General features: G+C 41.3%; 1 protein-coding gene across 1 annotated transcript in view; it reads left to right on the top strand.

Moving 5' to 3' along the window:
- The first annotated feature begins 1,239 nt into the window (after window positions 1-1,239).
- The window catches only part of LOC126048767 (collagen alpha-1(XV) chain-like), a 149,385-nt gene continuing 131,765 nt past the window's right edge, over window positions 1,240-18,859 (top strand). Inside the window, exons 1-2 of the mRNA XM_049824132.1 lie at window positions 1,240-1,508; window positions 1,646-1,728. Coding sequence (XP_049680089.1) covers window positions 1,498-1,508; window positions 1,646-1,728 — 94 coding nt within the window. The 5' untranslated portion in view covers window positions 1,240-1,497. The remainder of the gene's footprint in view (window positions 1,509-1,645; window positions 1,729-18,859) is intronic.

Here is an 18,859-nt window from a genome sequence, read left to right as displayed (position 1 = left end):
CAAATATAAAACCGTGTGTTTATAATAAGAAGCTTAATTAAAAGATAGTTCAATCTCTTGCTTCTTCATCACTAAGCAGAAGGTGGACAGCAAATAATGCTGGTCTGTGCCTCAGCTCAAAATATGAAAAGAGCTGACTTGTGGTTTCCAACCTCAAAGGGGAGTCTGGGGCAGAATCAAGATTCTAGCTTTTAAAGCCCTAACCTCTGTGTTTCCTTATTTAAAAAAAAAAAAAAAAAATAAAACCAAACCAACCAACCAAAAAAAAAAAGCCCCCAAAAATAGTCAACAAAGCAAACCCCCCCAACCTCAAGCATTTTATTCACAGTACAATGAAATTCTTCTTAATTCTGTTTATCGCTTGGCATTGTCCTTTCATTACTGCAAAAATACTTTACTCCTGTCCGTCCCCTGCACCCCATCCTAGGTAAATCTGGTTTTAGTTTTGAATCTCCTAAAGTGATCTTCGGCACCTTCCAGCCTCGACCTACCAAGAGCCCACTGATCTCTTTCCACACGCGATGCTTTCCAGGCTCCCTCCTGTCGCAGTCAAAAAGCGACAATTGCAGTCTTTGTTAAAAATCTCATGACTTAAAAACTGTCTGATTAAGCTCAAGCTTATTCTTCCAACAATTCATCCTTGAGCAAGAATTGGCTTTGAAGAGCTACATGTGGAAAAAAAGGCTTTTCATGAAGTTAGGAGGGAGGGGTAAAATAACACTTTTAATGGAAACTATTTGAAATGCTTAGCTACAGGATCTCTATAGCAGACACATATAGGTACAGCTGCTGAGGTAGATACACACTCTTAATCTACACGCAGGCTGTAAATCTTTGTAAATGGGATTATTAGAGAATTTGTCAGAGGAAAGGAGGTGGTTCGAAATGTCTCTGTAGGCGACAGAAACTCCCTACGACAGTACGGTGACGGTGCCCGGGTCTGCGTTGCAATTTAACCGCGACTGCTCTGTCCTGCCCGGATCTTAAACCTTGCTTCTGTTCAAGTTTGGTTAAATGGCCGGAGAAACGTCCTATTCCATATAAGAATGCGTATCATTGGCTATGTAATGCTGGATGGAGGATGTTGGAGGTCCGGGTTTATTGGACAAGTAAGCGGAGGTTATGAGTGAGCGGGGGGGAAAGGGGGAAGCTCGGCTACTGTCTGTCAGGGTACACAGTAGGTAGAGGCAGGACTGAAGAATGACAACGTTGGGATGCTGTGCAGCAGTAAGGGGTGTCCATCAAAACCTGAAGTAGGAAGTTTTCTTCGGCAGCGGTCTGACAGGGACGTCTACCCGGAGTCAGATTTCAGAGCTGGAGCAGTGCGTTGCAGTGAGTCACACAGAGCCTGAGAGCTGCCTTTGTTCCACTTGTGTCTGAACGTTGGAGGAGAAACAGCAGGCTCCAGTTTTTATTAACTTCTGATTTTCATAAGCATAAAACTCATGTGCACTGAACTTTTTCCTCACTCGAGGTCTTTCAACTGACTTTCAAAAAATGCTCTCATGGTAAGAACTCTCACTTCTAAATTTTGCTTTTTCTTTCCCCCCCCCCCCCCCCCCTCGTGCTTCTGTATTACACTCTTTGGTCTCATTCTTTTCCACCCCCCCACCCCCCCTTTTTTTTTTTGGCACACCTGCTCCAGGCATGCCTGGTGGACCTGGGACTTGCTGCTACTGCTCTTTGGCTTGTCAATCCATGCTGGTTCAGCAGCTCAGATCATAGAAGGTAAGACTTCTCCAAATCACATCTATAAGTTGAGAGTAAGGGTTAATTTTAAGATACGCTTTCCTAATATGGAAAGAGACTCTACATTTCAGATCTTCATTTTCTCTGCTGCTTACTGTTCTTCATTTCATATAGGGAAGCTGCTGCAAGTTAAGAACTTAAATTGCCATTCATTCTGGAACAGGGAAAATAAGTATATTGGTTCCCCAGCTGTTAGGCAGCCTCTCATGCCTGCTCTCTCAATATTTCTTCCGAGTGTAATAATCGAAAGTACTTCAAAGAAAAGAAGAATACTGAATGTTTTTGGGTGTAGCACGTCACAGAAAGGTAGCAGAAAGCAATTAGGATAGACGTATGCGTCACTCTGGAGATATCAGGAACGTGCCAGGCACAGTGTGAGTGCAAAGACACAGATGTGATGCTTGCTCCAGTGCGCAGAGATTTCTCCTGGTAAGTGTCTGAGCAAATTGTGATTTTCAGATCTCTTGAGTTAAATGTTTAGTTGTACCAGCCTAGCCTTTATGGACTTTCGGTGAAAAGTCTTTCTGTAATTGCAGATCGTATGTTCCTGGAACAGAGCCAAATCCCTCAGCATCTCTGGAAGACATAACCTCAAATTTAACTTAAGAGAGAGAACATTGATTTAAAAGTTTACATGTAGTTTTGAGGAATGTGAAAATGCTTCGTATATTACTTCTCCATTATGAGCAATGATACTTATGTCAAAAAGCGTTTTTTTTACTATCTTATGAAAAGTAGTCTGAATTCGTTATGTAAATGACTGCTAGATAACTATGTGATAGGACCATTAGAAATTATTAAAGGGAAGTGGATATTGCACATGAAGACTTTAATGTTACTCAGAATGTTTTTTTCCTTTTTAACTGACACTGCCATAGAATAGATGGTGCACCTAAGAGCCAAAGCTCTAGGTAGTTATTTCAGTAGGAGAAAAAGCCACAAATGAGTTATCACTAACAAATGCTGTAAGTGCTGTCGTGGTTTAACCCCGCCAGCAACTAAGCACCACGCAGCTGCTCACTCACTCCCCCCCCATCCAGTGGGATGGGGAGAGAATTGGGAAAAAAAAGTAAAACTCATGGGTTGAGATGAGAAATATGTAATGCCATATTACAGATCATTAATTAAGGAAACAAACCGGAACCAGCTATTAGAATGAGGAAAATATTAATGTATGTCTGAACAGTGGCAGAAATACAATATATTACATATACAATGGAGATAAATCTGTTGCATCAGGTGAAAATGTTTTTCTTGAGCTGATGAATGACAGTGTATGTGGTCATTGAACCTGGCAGGCAGCTAATCACCGTACAGCTGCTCGCACGCTCCCGCCCAGCGGGATGGGGCAGAGAATTAGAAAAAAGGTAAAACTTGTGGGTTGAGACGAAGACAGTTCAGTAGGACAGAAAATGAAGGGAAAATAGTAATAATAAAGATAAAAGAATATACAAAACAAGTGACGCACAATGCAACTGCTCACCACCCGCTGGCCAACCAGTCGCCAAGCAGTGGCCACCACCCCCCAGCCATCTCCCCCCATTTTTTATGTTCAGCGTGATGTCCCATGGTCTGGAATATTCCTTTGGCCAGTTTGGGTCAGCTGCCCTGGCTGTGTCCCCTCCCAACTCCTTGTGCCCCTCCAGCCTTCTCGCTGGCTGGGCACGAGAAGCTGAAAAATCCTTGACTTAGTGTAAGTACTGCTCAGCAACAACTAAAACATCGGTGTGTTATCAACATTCTTCTCATCCTAGATCCAAAACACAACGCTGTTCCAGGTACTAGGAAGAAAATTAACTCTTTCCCAGCCGAAACAAGGACAGTGCAGTGAGTGACATCTGGACAGGAGAGAACCAAATTTTGGCACGTAGAAGTTAATAAGCAGAAGCTCATTAAAACTACAAACACAGTGTTAAAAAGAACAAATATTTTTTTGACACACAATTTCTTTTTTGGTGGATCTATGCCAGTTTCTATTACCCGAAGCTTTGGTTCTTTAAATATCCTACCCTTTGAAAGTCATATCAGACATCAGAAGTAGGAAAGATAACCCCTCCTGATACAGGACAGTTTTTTCCTGTGCAGAACCTTATTACTGCTGGAAGGACTCCTAACCTTACCACGAATGAAGATCAAGTGGGGTTGTGCAAGTCGCCTTAGACCACTAGAGACCTGGAGGCAGTTGCAGGAATGTGCTCCTGCATGATTGTCCTAGCCTAATACTCTTTCCTACTCGTTTGTCTGTTCCCAAAAGTTTACTAATTACTTTTTTTTAACACCTGATTTTTAAGTGCCTGATGTAATGGGGATCTCACGCTTTCTATTCCACGTCGGACTAGGTTATAAGCAATGTTTTCCTGATGCTTGGTTTAAATGTTTCCACCTTCTGAAATCAGGTGTTAAGTGCTAGAAATAGGAATAATCTTCCTTTCTTGCTGGTGCTGCAAATACACGAACGATATAAATTCTCCCTGTAACTACTGAAGAGCAAAGAGGTATACACTTCAAATCTTTTAGTCTAACTATTGCAGAAATAACCTCTTTTTCCTTTCCCACAGTTCCTTTTAGTAATAGAGTGCACAGACATAAATAGTGTATTTAAGATGAAAATGTTTGGAGACACGGGGAGATGAATTGCCCCTCTGGTATTCAGGCCTTTTACTGCTAAACCGATGCTTTGTCCAGCGTCTAGTTTGTCACCGTCTCCTTTAAGATTACTGCTTTCCAGGATTCTCCAGCCCATTGAATATCGCTGCTCTGCTTTCCTGATGGCTGACCTCTCCTCTGTCTCCCCATAGCACATATTTATATCTCTCAATTCCTTTTTATGTAAGAGGAACTGGGAATGAGTAAACATGGTTTTAGAGGAACAGCACAGGTGCCTTCTGCTGTAGCCTTGTGCAGGCTCTATGCAAAAGGAAAAAAATACCTTGAGATGTTCTTGGGTTGGTTAAATAATGTCAAGAAAATGGTTCATGGATTATATTATTCACTGAGGGATGGGGATGGAGTAAGTTATTTTTTATAGACCTGCAGACAAAGCAGTGACCTTTAGAGAATTTAGAGGAGAAAAGTTTGTCATCTTTGCCTTCACCATCAGACAACCGCTTCACTGAGGTCGAGTGAATTTGGTTACTGGTATGTGATGAGGCAGCTGTAGCCTTGTCTTCTTGTTTTCCCCAGGGGAGCAAATTGCGGAGGGGGTTTGGAGGGTGCAGATAAAAACGAAAGCCTCGGCAGCCCTCTGGCAGAGGGCTTGAGCTCTGCCACGTCTTTGTGAGAGATATTAGAAAGATAAGTTAGAAAATTTTCATCGGTTTCCTATCAGAAAAAGTGTTTTTTTGACCAAGTCTTGTTCTTCTAGAGGAAATCATATAATTATGGACAGTTCCTACAGAGAAGGAGGAAACAAACTGAAAGGATGGTGGGAAAGTGCAGGGGGGGGAATTCACATGGCAGTCATTGAAATTGTTTGAGAACTTCTGGGTTTTACTTTAGCTTCAGTGAACTTGTGTGAAGTTAGGACTTTTGTTTCAGTAGAAGTGTTGTTTTAATTTCCAAATTCTAGAAGATCTGCCTACTGCTTTCATTGTAAAATGGGACAGACAATAAAACAGAGTATTTAAAACCTTATATTTAGAATCATGAGTTACTAATTCACAGTACCAGCTGAAACCCCTTCTTGATCAAAATGATATCTGTTTAGTGTGTTCAAATGAAGTTAGATATCTGTTATGTAACTTGTAGATTAAGCTATGTGTTGTGACAGAATGTGAAAAAAATTTGAAATATTTCATTCAGAATTTTAAGATTCTCTTGCATGTTCTGCAAATTGACAGGATTTGGTCATTGTTTCACCAAAACTCTTAAGAAATACTTGGATCTTGCTTTAAAGTGAAACTGAACAGAAGTTCTGAAACCTCAGCAGTTCCTGTGAGTTAGAATTCTGAATTTTTACTAACTCTGTTGGAAGGTTTTAGTCCCTTTCTCTGCAGCTAACATTGCACATGTACAAAAAGGTAAGGAATAATATGCCTTCTTCTTCTTCACACAAACACAGTGTCATGTGAACTATGGAGCGCTTTTGCAGTTTTTCTCCTGCGTTCATGAAAATTGCCCAAATATAGTACCCTACTCTACTTGGGTATGTGTGGGAGGGTTAAAGATATGCTGGTGTCTTAATAAATTACTTCATCACTTCTCCTTTGTTCAAATGACAATTAAGCATGTATCTATCTGTACATAAAAGTGTAGTCTGTCTTATTCTATCTGGTATTGCCTTGCAGTGCATGTACTTGGCCTTTAATTACACCTGATAATGTATCTTGATTTACATTGATTACCCTGGCTGTTTTTTCCATGTTGCTCTGCATCTTCAGCCACAAATTAAGTTAATGAATAGAAGGTGCTCAGAACATAGTCCTGAACATGCTGGTACTCAGATTGTGGACAGAACTAAAGCTATAAAATCTGAATGCTAACCCTGTTGAAGTCTGAATGAGAGACAGTCGCCCCTGTGACTTGCTCTAGCCTCTCGCAAAAGTCATATTTATTCTTCCAGGCTACCTAGGCAGTTATCAGTGGTTTTCAGTTCTTGGCACTCAAATCAGCACATGCCTTTTAAAAAAAATATAGAAAAAAATTGTTTAAATGTATGTGGTTCTGCAGTTTGTATTATATTTATGTGCTCTAAAAGAAGCTTTACAAATTTCTTATTGACATCTGGGTTTTATTATTAGCCAAGCTGAACAGCGCTTTCTTGCCCTAAGTAACATGCTCAGTAATAGTTTACATAAAGTAAATATTCGTGTCTTTCCTTGGCTCTCTGTACACAGAATGGCTGTCATTAGGCTGTTGACATAAACTTTGCACTCGTGACCTGCTGAGTTTAATGGAGGAATCCTGAATTATTGACGTGCATTGGCTGTTGGTCAACTGGTGCAATTCACACACTTTTCTTCACAATGAACCAACATAATGAGTGTAAATAAATTTGTGCATACATTTAAAAACTTGTTTCTATCGAGTAATTACTGTATGTGCTTTGAGTGTGAAATGTGTACTATCACTCTGACTTATGTGGTGATAGGGAGGGCTCAGTCAATTCTTTCCTAAGAGGGGACGCAATTGCAGTAGTGCTGGTCTGTATGGAGTGCAGTATTTTGTAAAGATAACTTAGATGGCACTATATCCTCTTGTACCAGACTGAGCATGTGGACATCATCAAACTGCACTTGAGCCTAAATTGTAGAAGCCACTGTGTATCTCTCAGAGGTGTCTTCAGGCTGTTACCAGCTGTTGTGCATGTTTTTAATGTGGAGCTAAGTCTGATTTCATAGTTGATAAAATGCCTTTCCATGCAAAACATAGTTAATTTATTATAGAAAATCGGTTGGGTTCAGTCGGGGTCATTTGTATGAGTGGCTGAAGAGATTGAAAATACCAGTAGAACAAACCTGGTTTAGTAAATTAGTTCCATTTTGTCACTTTTCTAAATGGATTAGTTTTCTGTGTAATACCCTCTACATGCTAATTCTCTTGGACAATAAACACATGGTTGCAAAGCTACTCTACCAGGCAACAGAAGATTTTTTGGGGCCTTTTTTGAGGCCTCAGAAGGGAAAACCAGCTGGGGCGGCTATAGCATTATAATGGCTGTCTTCATTTTCTCTCTGAAGGCGTCCTGGTCACACTGGAAGCCCACAGTAAGCAGTTGTTTCCATGATCCGAATAGAACTTTAAATCTCAATTGTGCTTGCATTTGCCACTAAATGGTGTTTGAAGGACCTGCTCTGCTGAGAAAGGCCATACCAAAATTCTTCCATGCTATGTTGTTCTGGCTCAGCTGTAGACGACGCAACACAAGGAATTTCTTGAAAGAAGTCCTAGTGGTCTCCTGCGTGTTTAAATGCATATACATCTGTTTGGGCACTGCCATGCCCACTCACAGATTTCCCACAGCCTTGTACTATAGTTCTGTTACTCACTTTGTGTTCTAAGCAGCAGCTGCTGTGTAAAAACTGCTAGTCCCAGGTACTCCAGGTACTTCTGGTAGTACACGCTAACAAGCATCAATTTAATTAAAATGTTTCATCTGTGATTTATTTCTTACATGTTAAGGACAATGCCTGATCTTCATGATCTCGGTTAGGTACTGAACTACCTGCTCCTTGCTACAGAAGTGAATGGATGACTGGAGAGAACAAGAAATACTGCTGGAAGTGGCTAGGAGTAGTTAACAGAATACAGTGATTTACACCATGCGCATAAGAATAGCCGTGGCTTGTTTGGTTCAAGCAGGTGAACACAGACAGAAATAGAGATTTCAGCTGCCATTTCATTAAATGAGCAGTGAAAGGGAAGATTTGACTGCATTATTTCTGTTTGGGATTTTCAAATGGTTCCGGAGAACTTTTTTCTTATTCTAACATGTTGATTTCCAAATCAAATACTTGTTTTGGAGGCTGCCTGTCCCTTTGGCTGTGATTTCTTCCCCTTCGGTGTGTAAGCTGTGGATTGGTTTGGTTTTTCTCATAGTGGTATCTCAAATTTGACCAAATTCATACAGTAGCTTTGCCAATTTACACAGTGTGCCTCGCCTAAAAAGGCAGCAAATTGTGCAGTTTGGTGAAATCTGATTATTTCAGATGTCATTCATGTTACCTATTTACGAGAGGATGTCTATTTACCACCACTATTTCCAGGTCACCAAACAATCTTTTCCCATTTGGCCAAGCCACACAATTACAGCAGGTTTAAAAAACAACAAAATTAGCCAGCAATTTGGACTGTGGTGAATTCTATCCACATAATCTTCCTGTCTCTAGTAGCTCCTGTTCCCAAACATGGAAAGTCACAGACATTGCAGATACTAGAGTGCAGGTGGAATTCTCTCAAAGAATGAGTAAAATGGGCAAACCCTAATTTTAATGTATTTGCATATGAGGAGTGTGAAACAACAGATGTTTTATTCAGTATACCTTCTGGTGAGAAAGCCTTTGAAAAAGCAACAGACAGGGCTAAATGTGCCCTGCCAAAGAACTGCAGTATTTTAAATGAGTATCTGTCTCACAGCCCAATCAGAAGAACCAGGGTCCGAATCAAGTTTTTTCTGAGGAACCAGGGTTTTCTGGAGGCATTCAAGCATGTTTCATTCCAAACATTCAATCAATGGAGGCCTGAAGCTGGTAATGGTGATTCAGTGGTAAGATTTTAATTTGAACAGCACTATCATTTATGGTCTTTTGCTTCATCTTCAGTACAGAAAATAGAATATTAACAAGAATGGGCTTTGACCAGCTTGTTCTATGCTTGGGTATCTCCAGGGTCTTATGACTCCAGGTCTACCTCCACTGCTGCCACTGAATTCACTTTTTGCTGTGATCGGTTCCTACCATAGCAACTTATAACTGCTCAGTTAGCATTAACTTCCAGTCCTATTTGTGGCATATCTTTCTCTGAACTGTGAAATCACAGTTCCATACATAGTCAGGAGGTCTGACTCTGCTTCTTTGGAAATCTGAATATAGCTTTTGACTTTCTCTACTTTTTTTGGTGGTCACTGACATTATATTGCATGGTCATTGCTCATTGCATTTTATATCCACTTCCCTTATGACAACTGACACATATTACCTAACTCAAGAACAGAACCCACCTAGAAATAATTTTAATTTTGTGCTGCCTGCTAAAGAGTAAGGTGATGACTCTTGAGAGAAAAGAATATTGCTCCAAGACATGCTTCAGAGTTTCCTATAAGCACTAGCTGTGTTGTGTGGATATTCTGAATCGCCCATAACTGGGGTTTACTGCAAAACAGTTTCAGAACATCAACCAGTGTGGCATCCAAGTTGTGATTCATCTCTGGTGATATTTCTTATGACTAAACTCAAACAGCAGAAGGGAGCATACAAGAGGTGGAAACAGGCTCAGGTGGCATGGCAGAAATATAGAGACACTGTCTGGGACTACAGTAGTGAGGTCAGGAAAGCCAAAGCCCATGTGGAATTAAATCTAGCAAGCAACATGAAGAGCAACAAGAAGGGCTTCTACGGGTATACCAGCAGCAAAAAGAAGACTAGAGAAAATGTGGACCTGCTGCTGAATGGGGCAAGGAACCTGGTGACAGGGGCATAGAGACACCCAAAGCACTCAATGCCTTTTTTGCCTCGCTTTTTACTGGTAGGATTTCCCTTCAGGAAACTGAGCCCCTGCGCCCACTGGGAAAGTCTGGAGCAATGTATATTTACCTTCCGTCGAGGAGGACTAAGTGAGGGAACGTTGAAACCAGATGGACATACGCAAGTCCATGGGACCTGATGGGATGTGTCTATGAGGGCTCATCAAGCTGGCTGATGTCATTAAGATAGGACTCTTGATTATCTTTGGAAGATCCTGGTGATCAGGAGAATTCCTGAGGATGGGAAGGAAGCCAATATCATTCCTAACATCAAGAAGGGCAAGGAGCAGGATCTGGGGAACTGCAGGCTGCTCAGCTCACCTCAGTGCCTGGGAAGGTGTGGGAGCACATAATTGTGGAATCCATTCCCAGAGCCAGTAAGTACAAGGTGATTAGGAGTAGTCAGCACATATTTGTGAAGGGGAAAATCGTGCCCAAGAACCTCAAGACCTTTTTGCAATGGAATGACAAGCTCAGTGGGTGAGGGAAAGACAGTTGATATTTGTGGTCTTGACTTGTACAAGGCTTTCAACACTGTCTCCTGTAACATCCACATTGATAAATTCATGAAGTATGGACTAGATAAGTGGACAGTGGACGGTGAGGTGGATTGACAACTGTCTGAACTATATGTGCTTGAAGGGGTATAATCAGCAGTATGATATCCAGCTGGATGCCAGTGTGCCCTGTGGTGTGTACTGAGACCAACACTTTTTAACATCTTCATTAACAATATGGATAATGGATAGACTGCACCCTCAGCAAGTTTACAGGTGACACAAAAACTGGGAGAAGTAGTTGATACATGGGATGGTTGTGCTGCCATTCAGAGAGACCTTGACAGGCTGGAAAAATATATCGACGGAAACATCCTGAAGATCAGCAGAGGAAAATACCAAGTCCTGCACCTGGTGAGGATTAACCTAGTACAAGCTGGGGTAGGACTGGCTGGAAAGTAGCCTTGCTGAAAAGGATTTGGAGGGTTTTGTGGACAAGCTTATCATGAACCGGCAGTGTACCCTGTGGCAAAAAAAAGGCCAAGAGGACCGCAGGCTGTGTTTGGAAAAGCATAGAAAGCAGGAGGAGGGAAGTGGTCCTTCCCTTCCTCCCAATGGTGAGGCCACGTCTGGAGTACTGTGTCCAGCTCTGGGCTTCCCAGTTTAGGAGAGACATGGACATACTGGACAAGTCCAGCAAAGGGCAACTGAAGTAAATAAAGGTTTGGAATGTCTGCCTTAGAGCAGCAGCCTGCTGAATCTGCTCCAGTTGATCAATGTCTTTCTTTTACTGGGGTCCCAAAACCAGATGCAGTGTTCTACATGGGGTCCAATGAGTGTCAAGGAAAGGGGAATCATCTTTCCCCTCCCGCTGCTAGCTGTGCTCCTGTCATTACACCCAACAATGCTGTTGGTGGGCTTTGCTGCTTGGCTGGTTCATGTTGAGTGTGCTGCCTACCAGGACCTCCGTGTCCTTTTCCCCAGACCCGTTCCTCAGCCTGTATTCTTGCAGAGTTCTTCCTTGACCGGTGCGGGATTTTACACTTATCCTTGTTGAATTTTACAAGATTCCTGTTGTGCCATTCCTTTGGCCTTTCTAGGTCCCTCTGGAAGGCAGCCCTGCCCCATAGCACATCAATTGCCCCTTCTCCCACCCTTCACCCCCCAGTGTCACCTCCAAATTTCATGAGTCCACTGCATTGCCTTCTCAAGTCACTGGTAAAGACATTAACCAGGACAGATCCCAGAGCAGACTCCTGTGGTCCGCTTGTTAGCTCAAGGTAGAGAATGACCCATTAATCACTACCCTCTGAGCCCAGTCATCCAACCAGTTATTTACCCGTGTAGCTGCCTGCCCGTTCAGAATTACACTTCCTAACCTGGATAGAAGAAGATTGTATCAATGCTTGCAGAAGGGTTAGGATGGCTGAGTGGCATTCTGGTTTTAGTGGATAAATAATCTGGTTAATTATTGGGTTATGTATCTAAATAAGAGTTACCAAGACTGGCTCTTCTGTGCTATTCAGAACAAAGGACCGAGCTAGACTTCAGGATTTCTGTGTACATACCTACTCATATCAGTGTAGGGACCTGGAGCTTAATGTTAAAGCACATGGTAGTGTAAAAACCTGAAGTTCAGCTGCATTATCCTCTTGCAAACATAGGCTTCTACAAGCTGCAATGAGTCACTATATGCATAAGAAGATACACTTTATTTTTAGAGCTTTGTTTTCTTTCTTTCTTTCAGTGACCAAACAGTCGAATTTCTGAAGTGACAGAGAACTGAGTCTTCCATGTGAGACCAAATTGTGAGTGGTATCTAAGACAAAATACTCTAAGATAGCCAGATTTAGAACTCAACAAATGCAATCAAAACTGACAGACCACAGACGTTTCTGAGTCCAGACTGAAATGTATGTGCGGACAGCACTCTCCTAGTGCATAAGGCACAGCTCCCAATAACTTTATGTGTAGATCTCAGAATCAAAGGTCCTAAGAGTGCTTTGTTTGCCTGAGAAAGATGAATCTTAGAGTAAGCCATTTGGATTATCTTATTTTGCAAGTGACAGTGGAATATGTGCAATATGGGCAGACAGAAGGCAAATAGCGCTGTTAGCTCAGAGAAGTCCGTCATCAGTTTTGTGGCAAGAATACTACAGAAGACCTAAAGGCTGTCAATCTGACAACAGTATCTTTGTTTATGTATCCAAATGTGTATGTGTACGAGTAATAAGTACCTGAAAAAGAAGCGCTTACCACTTCCCCCAAGGAAAGAAGATGGTGGAGGACAATTTGCTCCAAGTATTTTGCTCTTGATTTTTCAACAAAGTGTCATTGAAACTTCAGAGCATATCTGTTACGTGCATTCAGTTTCTGTTTAGGAAATTTTCTTTTCTCAGACTGTCATTATATAGTGTTCTACTTAGGTAAGCTGTTTAACTAGAAAATGCTACATGATTTTTATGGGATACAAAGTAAGAGATAGCAGTTTTGTCCTGGGAAACAAAGGTGGAAGACCAAGAGAAGCTCAAAATTGCCTTATAAGAAGCCAGAACTACCTCACTAAAGCTAAACAAACCAAACTGGAAGTGCCTGTTAATGCAATTAACTACCTGACAGCAAACTTACCTGAACATCTCAGGTAGAATGCAGTCCCATAATTAAAAGTGATCCCTGCAAAAATTTTAAGGCTTGCTGAGCCATGAGCCATGCTCATGGGAAAAACAGGCACCTAGAAAGAGCAGATCTGTTTGGGGTGGGAGAGGAACTACGTAGCTTTTCTAGATCTAGTATTCTCTCTTCCTTGATGGTACCAAAGAAACTGAACAGATGATAGTAGGTATCAAGTTCTTTTTCCCCCACCATTATATGCATATACGGCATCATAATACATTTGATGTCTTAATTTGATAACTAACGGCTGTCATACTTAAACATACATTGCAGTGTACATTGTTTCTTGAAATACGTTATTTAGAGTTGTTGCTGTTTGTCCCTGTGTTTCTTTCTGTCCCACAGAATACTTCTGTCTCGGGGCTGTTGTGTTTCATTAGAAGGTATATCTTCAAGAGGCAGAGGGCTTTTGTGGACAACCAAAACAAATGTACCAGTACCTTGTTTAATTAGTAGGCAGCAATATGTATATGGTGGTCTACAAAGCAAAGTATGTAGTGGTGAAGAAAATGAGTGTAAAATTATGCAAAACCTAAGGCTTTTCTAGGAATTCTCTCATATTTGGAATTCCTAATATCAAAGTATCCATTGATCAGGCTCAATAATCCTCCTTGCCAGTCCATTGGCTGCATCACAGAATGAGGTGTGAGGGAACAGCGTCTCTCCACAGTATGGATCTTTATTTCTGCCATTCCACTTTGGTTAACTACATACTAACTTAATACACTGCATCACTTCTGTGAATATGATTCTTTTTTTATTCTCGGAGGGCCAAAGTGTTAGCTTTTCTTAGTCTTCAGCTTTTCACAAGCTGTTCCAGTTCTATCTGTTTCAATGCTTTGCCAAACCAGCATAGCTCTTGACTCGGTAGGAGGAACCACTCATCTACAATGAATGCTCCACAGTAGTACTGCCATTTTGCGGTGCTTGTGGGTATGTATGTGTGAATCTAACCCTTTCCTGCCATTCACTGTAAAAAACAAGCAAACATTTCATCCTTTTCAGGGTAGCTGTGAATGTGGTTTAACACACATGGTCTGATTTTTTACTTTTTTTTTCTGTCTTTAGGGTTTTTTTTCAGATGTAATAACAGGAAAGGTATACGACACATGCAAGTTTTCTCAGCTGAAAAAATCTGGCTCTTGATCAAAATAACCTGTCAGTTATTGTAGTGAAATGGTATTAATGTAAAAACACCAATCTGAAAGAGCTTTGAATTTTTTATTAGAGTTCTATAATACATGATATATTAGTGTATAACTACATTTGTTTTTCACAAACAATACTTAACTGACTCAAAATACTGCTTAAGGTGGCCTTATACTAGAATCAAGACCTTGATTCTACATGTATATTTCTTGCTGTGGTTTTTTTCCGATGAACTTACATTGAAACACATATCTATCCTGAGACGTGACTCTGACAAATAAGTACCGCGTGGCAATTTCCTGGCCCAGAGATCTGATGAATGGGGGGGTGAGTGGGCATGGTGTTCAATATAAATCTGAACATGCTTAAAATTTAAAGGATGCATCCTCAGTGGAAAAGTAAACAATCACTGGTGACCTGAATTATTGTACCTCCTTTTTACACTTCTTTTACAGAATTTCACATTATAGAACAGAACTGTGGCAACTCTGTAACTGCTTTGCCCACACCAGCTTTGAATTGTTCAACAAGGAGGTTTCCATAATTCCTCTTGAAATATTACCCTTCAGAAAACGAATTTTTTTCTGTGTTGATCAAAGATGCTTTTTATTTCTGAAAAAAGACATAACCAGTGGGAAAAGGCTGCTGCTCCAACTAGGAGTTAACGCAGACACCCCTGAGTATTTACAGTGTGTGTGTTAAATAAATACTTACTTAGCAGCTCTATGGGATACATATTTGTCTAAAAGTGGGTCAAAGAATGTACCCTTTTCCTTTTCCCTCTTCCCTTTTCCCCTTTCCCCTTTTCCCTTTTCCCTCTTCCCTTTTTCCTTTCCTCCTTCCCCTTCTCTGTTCTTCCCTCTCCCTTTTCCTTTTCCCTTTCCACTTCCCTTTCTCATTTTGTTTTGTTCTGAAGCTCTGTAAAATGCTTTTGGCAGAAAAAAACTTGGAGCAGGACACAGGAATATGTTACGCTAAGCCTGTGACTTTTCCTCTTTCCTCATGGCCCTGCTGATCATGAAGCTAAGTAAACAAGGCTCTTCTCCTCCCTTCTTAGGGGGCGGAGGTGAAGGATTTTTGAAATGTTAAGTGCATTCTTGTTCTCTGTCCTTTCAGGGGCTCGTGGTCAGGCATACTATACCGACCACAAACCCTGTGGTCCATCCTTCTCTGCAGCTGTTGTACGCTGCTTCGGAAAGACCCTATCACAGCAACTACAGTAGTATTAAACGACTTACAGAAAGGGAGGCCTTTGGGCATGTGCTTAGGATAGTATCTGACTAATCAGCTCACGTCCAGTCCATCAATCTGCCCCAGAAGGACTTAGTAACCTCCTCACTTGTTGTCCGTTAATCTTAAGTGTTGTTTCCTCATGGACCATATTGTCTGCTCAGCAGCATGATGCTGAATAATCCCGACACATGTAAAATATCCTCCTTTTTTCATTCTAGCAGAGAAGTGGGGAGGCCAGTACCCTGACACTGGGGAGCAGTCTCTTTTCAAAAGGATAAGCCTCAAATTACAACTTAATTTGAAAGTGAAACCCACATAGGGCTCTTGGGGCTGTGAGGATCCACAGCATATCCCACAAGCATTTGACATACGCGCCAGGACCCACAGAAGTCCGTGAAAGGCTTTCCAGTGACTTAAATAGGCTTTGAATTACGTAGGTGCTGTAGCTGAATTCCTAAACGTTCCATGAAAATTCCATGAAATAACAACTTCAGCTGTTTGGGACAGGGGCTGAATGTATCTCCGCATTAAGACAAGCAAATCTGTTACTACAGTGACTATGATGACATTAGCTCCTGGATTATTGCCCTTCTACTACTGCACAAGTTAAAGTCTCACTATAAAAAGTGAAGTCTCTGATTTCAAGAAGTATTTCTCAAAAAAAAAAGAAAATTTGGGTCCTGAGGATGGAAAAATGTCTAAAGGCAGAAAATGAAAAACTGTCTACTGAAATTATTGGTGATGTCACTAACAGGATCAATATAGTAGATAAGATCAATTGCTTTTTCTTGATGTTCCGTTTACGTACATTTTTGGTTTTGCAGTACAGAAGAGTATGGAGGAGAATCTCCCCTCTGTTTAACTCCAAGACATAATTTGTTACCTGGAGTTAATTATTTTAAAAGACTATCTTATTCTGCCAGATATGCTTACCTTAAATGTACAAAAAATAGTTCAGACCCAGAGGACTCTGTCCTACATGGGCCAGACTCCTAAAATACCAGTTTTGGTGACTTTGTGAGCTAAGCTGTGATTTATTGTTCTGATTCTGTGTTATTCCTGCTATACACATATGCATATGTCACAGAAAATAGACAGCACTCTAATTTAGGATAATCACTGAACATTACGAAAGGTTCCTATCCTATCCTGCAATATTTACGTGCATCTTAAACTTAAAGCAGGCAAAGAAGTCCTTGCTGAAATTGGGGCTTATTCAGCTGCTAAAAGTTAGTCACATACTTAAGTGATTGTAGGATCAGGGCTTGAATAAACAAAGAACAGTATGTGGGAGGATTAAGAAAACAAACACATATTTCTTCCCTTAGTTACCACAAATTCATAAAACAGAATCAAACCTAGCACAGGTGTACACTCATTGTCTATGCTGCTTTCTTGAAATTTTAATTCAGAAACAAATACCTGTGCATCGTCCAAACTGGAAATCAGTCACTGCTGGGAAAAGGCTTGTGCCTGTCTTAGTTGTGATATAAATCACTAATAAATTCTTATGTGTGTTCCTCATTGTGTAAGTTTTTACAGCTACATGACCTTACAAAGAATTACTTGGCAGAATTCTGTCCTGGAAGACTAAGAACCACTTGCCTTTCAAATTTCTTTGTGTCATTATATTAATCTGACAACACATTTCATGTTTCTCTAGCCTGAAGAAAATTTTGACACCTAATTACATGAATCAATTTTTCTTTCATTCATAGTTTTTCTTCACTTAGAAACCATTTGATGAATATGTCTGTGCTCTAAATATATACTCAGGAAGATGTTACCGTAATTCTTATTTTCTTGATAGCAGGTATAGACTGTCAGGAGGCACCAAAGGCAGGCTGTTCCGTAGAGGTCGGGGAGCTGGAAGTCAACCACATTAACAACTGACCTCGCCAACACGGGCACAGTTCCACAGCAGCAAAGCGAAATGAGCAGAGTATGTTTGTTGACGGTCACCAAGTTCAGCCAAGAGTCCAAAGCATTGCACCAGTCCACAGTGATGAGGCAGGTCCAATGTCAAGCCGGGAATTCAAGTCTGTGGGTGGAGGTCTGGGTCTGGATGGGGAGGATCCATGGCTGGACATAGACATTGCTGCACCGGAGCTGCAGCACAGCACAGGCAGGGACCAAAGGCAAGATCCTCGGTTTGAAGGCAACTGCCAAAAGAAGGAGTGAGGGGAGACCCTGCTGTGGGGTCTTAGCACTGTTTTGGCAGAGGGTGTTAAACGCGTGAGACCTGCAAGTGTCGTAGAACAATAATACCCCTGTCCCTGCTCTGGGAATGAACCTCTTTGTAAAGGAGGCGTCTTTGGATTTTAACGTACAGTAGAGAGCACTCTCCTGGTTATCTCCTGGGTGCAGAACAGCGAGTAGCTCCTCCTGCCTTTTACTACAGCCGAAGAGGTTACATCACTGATGGTGTGGTTAACCTTTTCTCGCAGTAACTACATTGCATGATCTCCTGATCCAGGCTTTCACTTCAGGATGTAGCCTTATTATTCATCTATATGTGCATATTAGGTGAGTTCGTTGCACAGAAGCAATGGTGCAACCGCTGGTGTGCCAGTAGCAATTCTTGTCCGATACAAAACGGCAGAACGGGAGGAATCTGCGCCCTGATGGCTGGTCCTCCTGGGATATCCGTGGTGTGGTTGTGCCATTTGAATTTTGTCCCACCTCGGGTACAAAGGAAGGTTTGCAAGGCTTTGTGGTACAGAGCAGAGCCCCAAGGTAGGGTGGGCATTGTACGGTTTGGAGATTGAAAAGCTTAGACGTGTCGCTATGCAAATGTCCCTCTTTTTTTCAGCTTGTATTGCAGATACGCCAGAATTTACTCTCTCGCTGGTGATGAATTCTTTCTGGGTCCTGGGACCATCATATTTTACTGCCCTATTTTACACTTACACACTGAGGAAAAATATGCCCATTTCCCCAAACTGAGAACCAGATATTCTCTAGATTTCAATGCCATTTTAACCATTGACATGAAAATAATAATTGATGCGATAACTAATCGAATGACTACCAATACGAAAATCTAGTGAGAGCTGTGTGGGGCTCATAATGATTTTGGGGAAGCATAGTTTCCACTTAGGTGTGTGATGTTTTGTCCAGAGAAAAACATATTGCCATTTTATTAGCAATAATTTGGTTTTAGCTTTGCTGCCTTGTGTCTGTTATTTTAATATGGCCAAGAAAAGAAGTTTGAAAGACAGAATGGCATGTGCTTCTTGAGAATCCTCTTTCCTCGGCAGGCAAAAAAAAAAGGGTTTTGAAGTTTTCCGTACTGTGCCTGACAACACCCAGCAGCCTTATAACTGCAAAACCCAAAGTATTTCAGAGATCAGTTTTGCCTGTGTTCACGGCGTCTTTA

Source organism: Accipiter gentilis, chromosome 20 (assembly GCF_929443795.1).
Source record: "Accipiter gentilis chromosome 20, bAccGen1.1, whole genome shotgun sequence".
Taxonomy (NCBI): domain Eukaryota; kingdom Metazoa; phylum Chordata; class Aves; order Accipitriformes; family Accipitridae; genus Astur; species Astur gentilis.
Note: the sequence above shows the minus strand (reverse complement) of the source record. Positions and strands in the feature narration are given on the sequence as shown.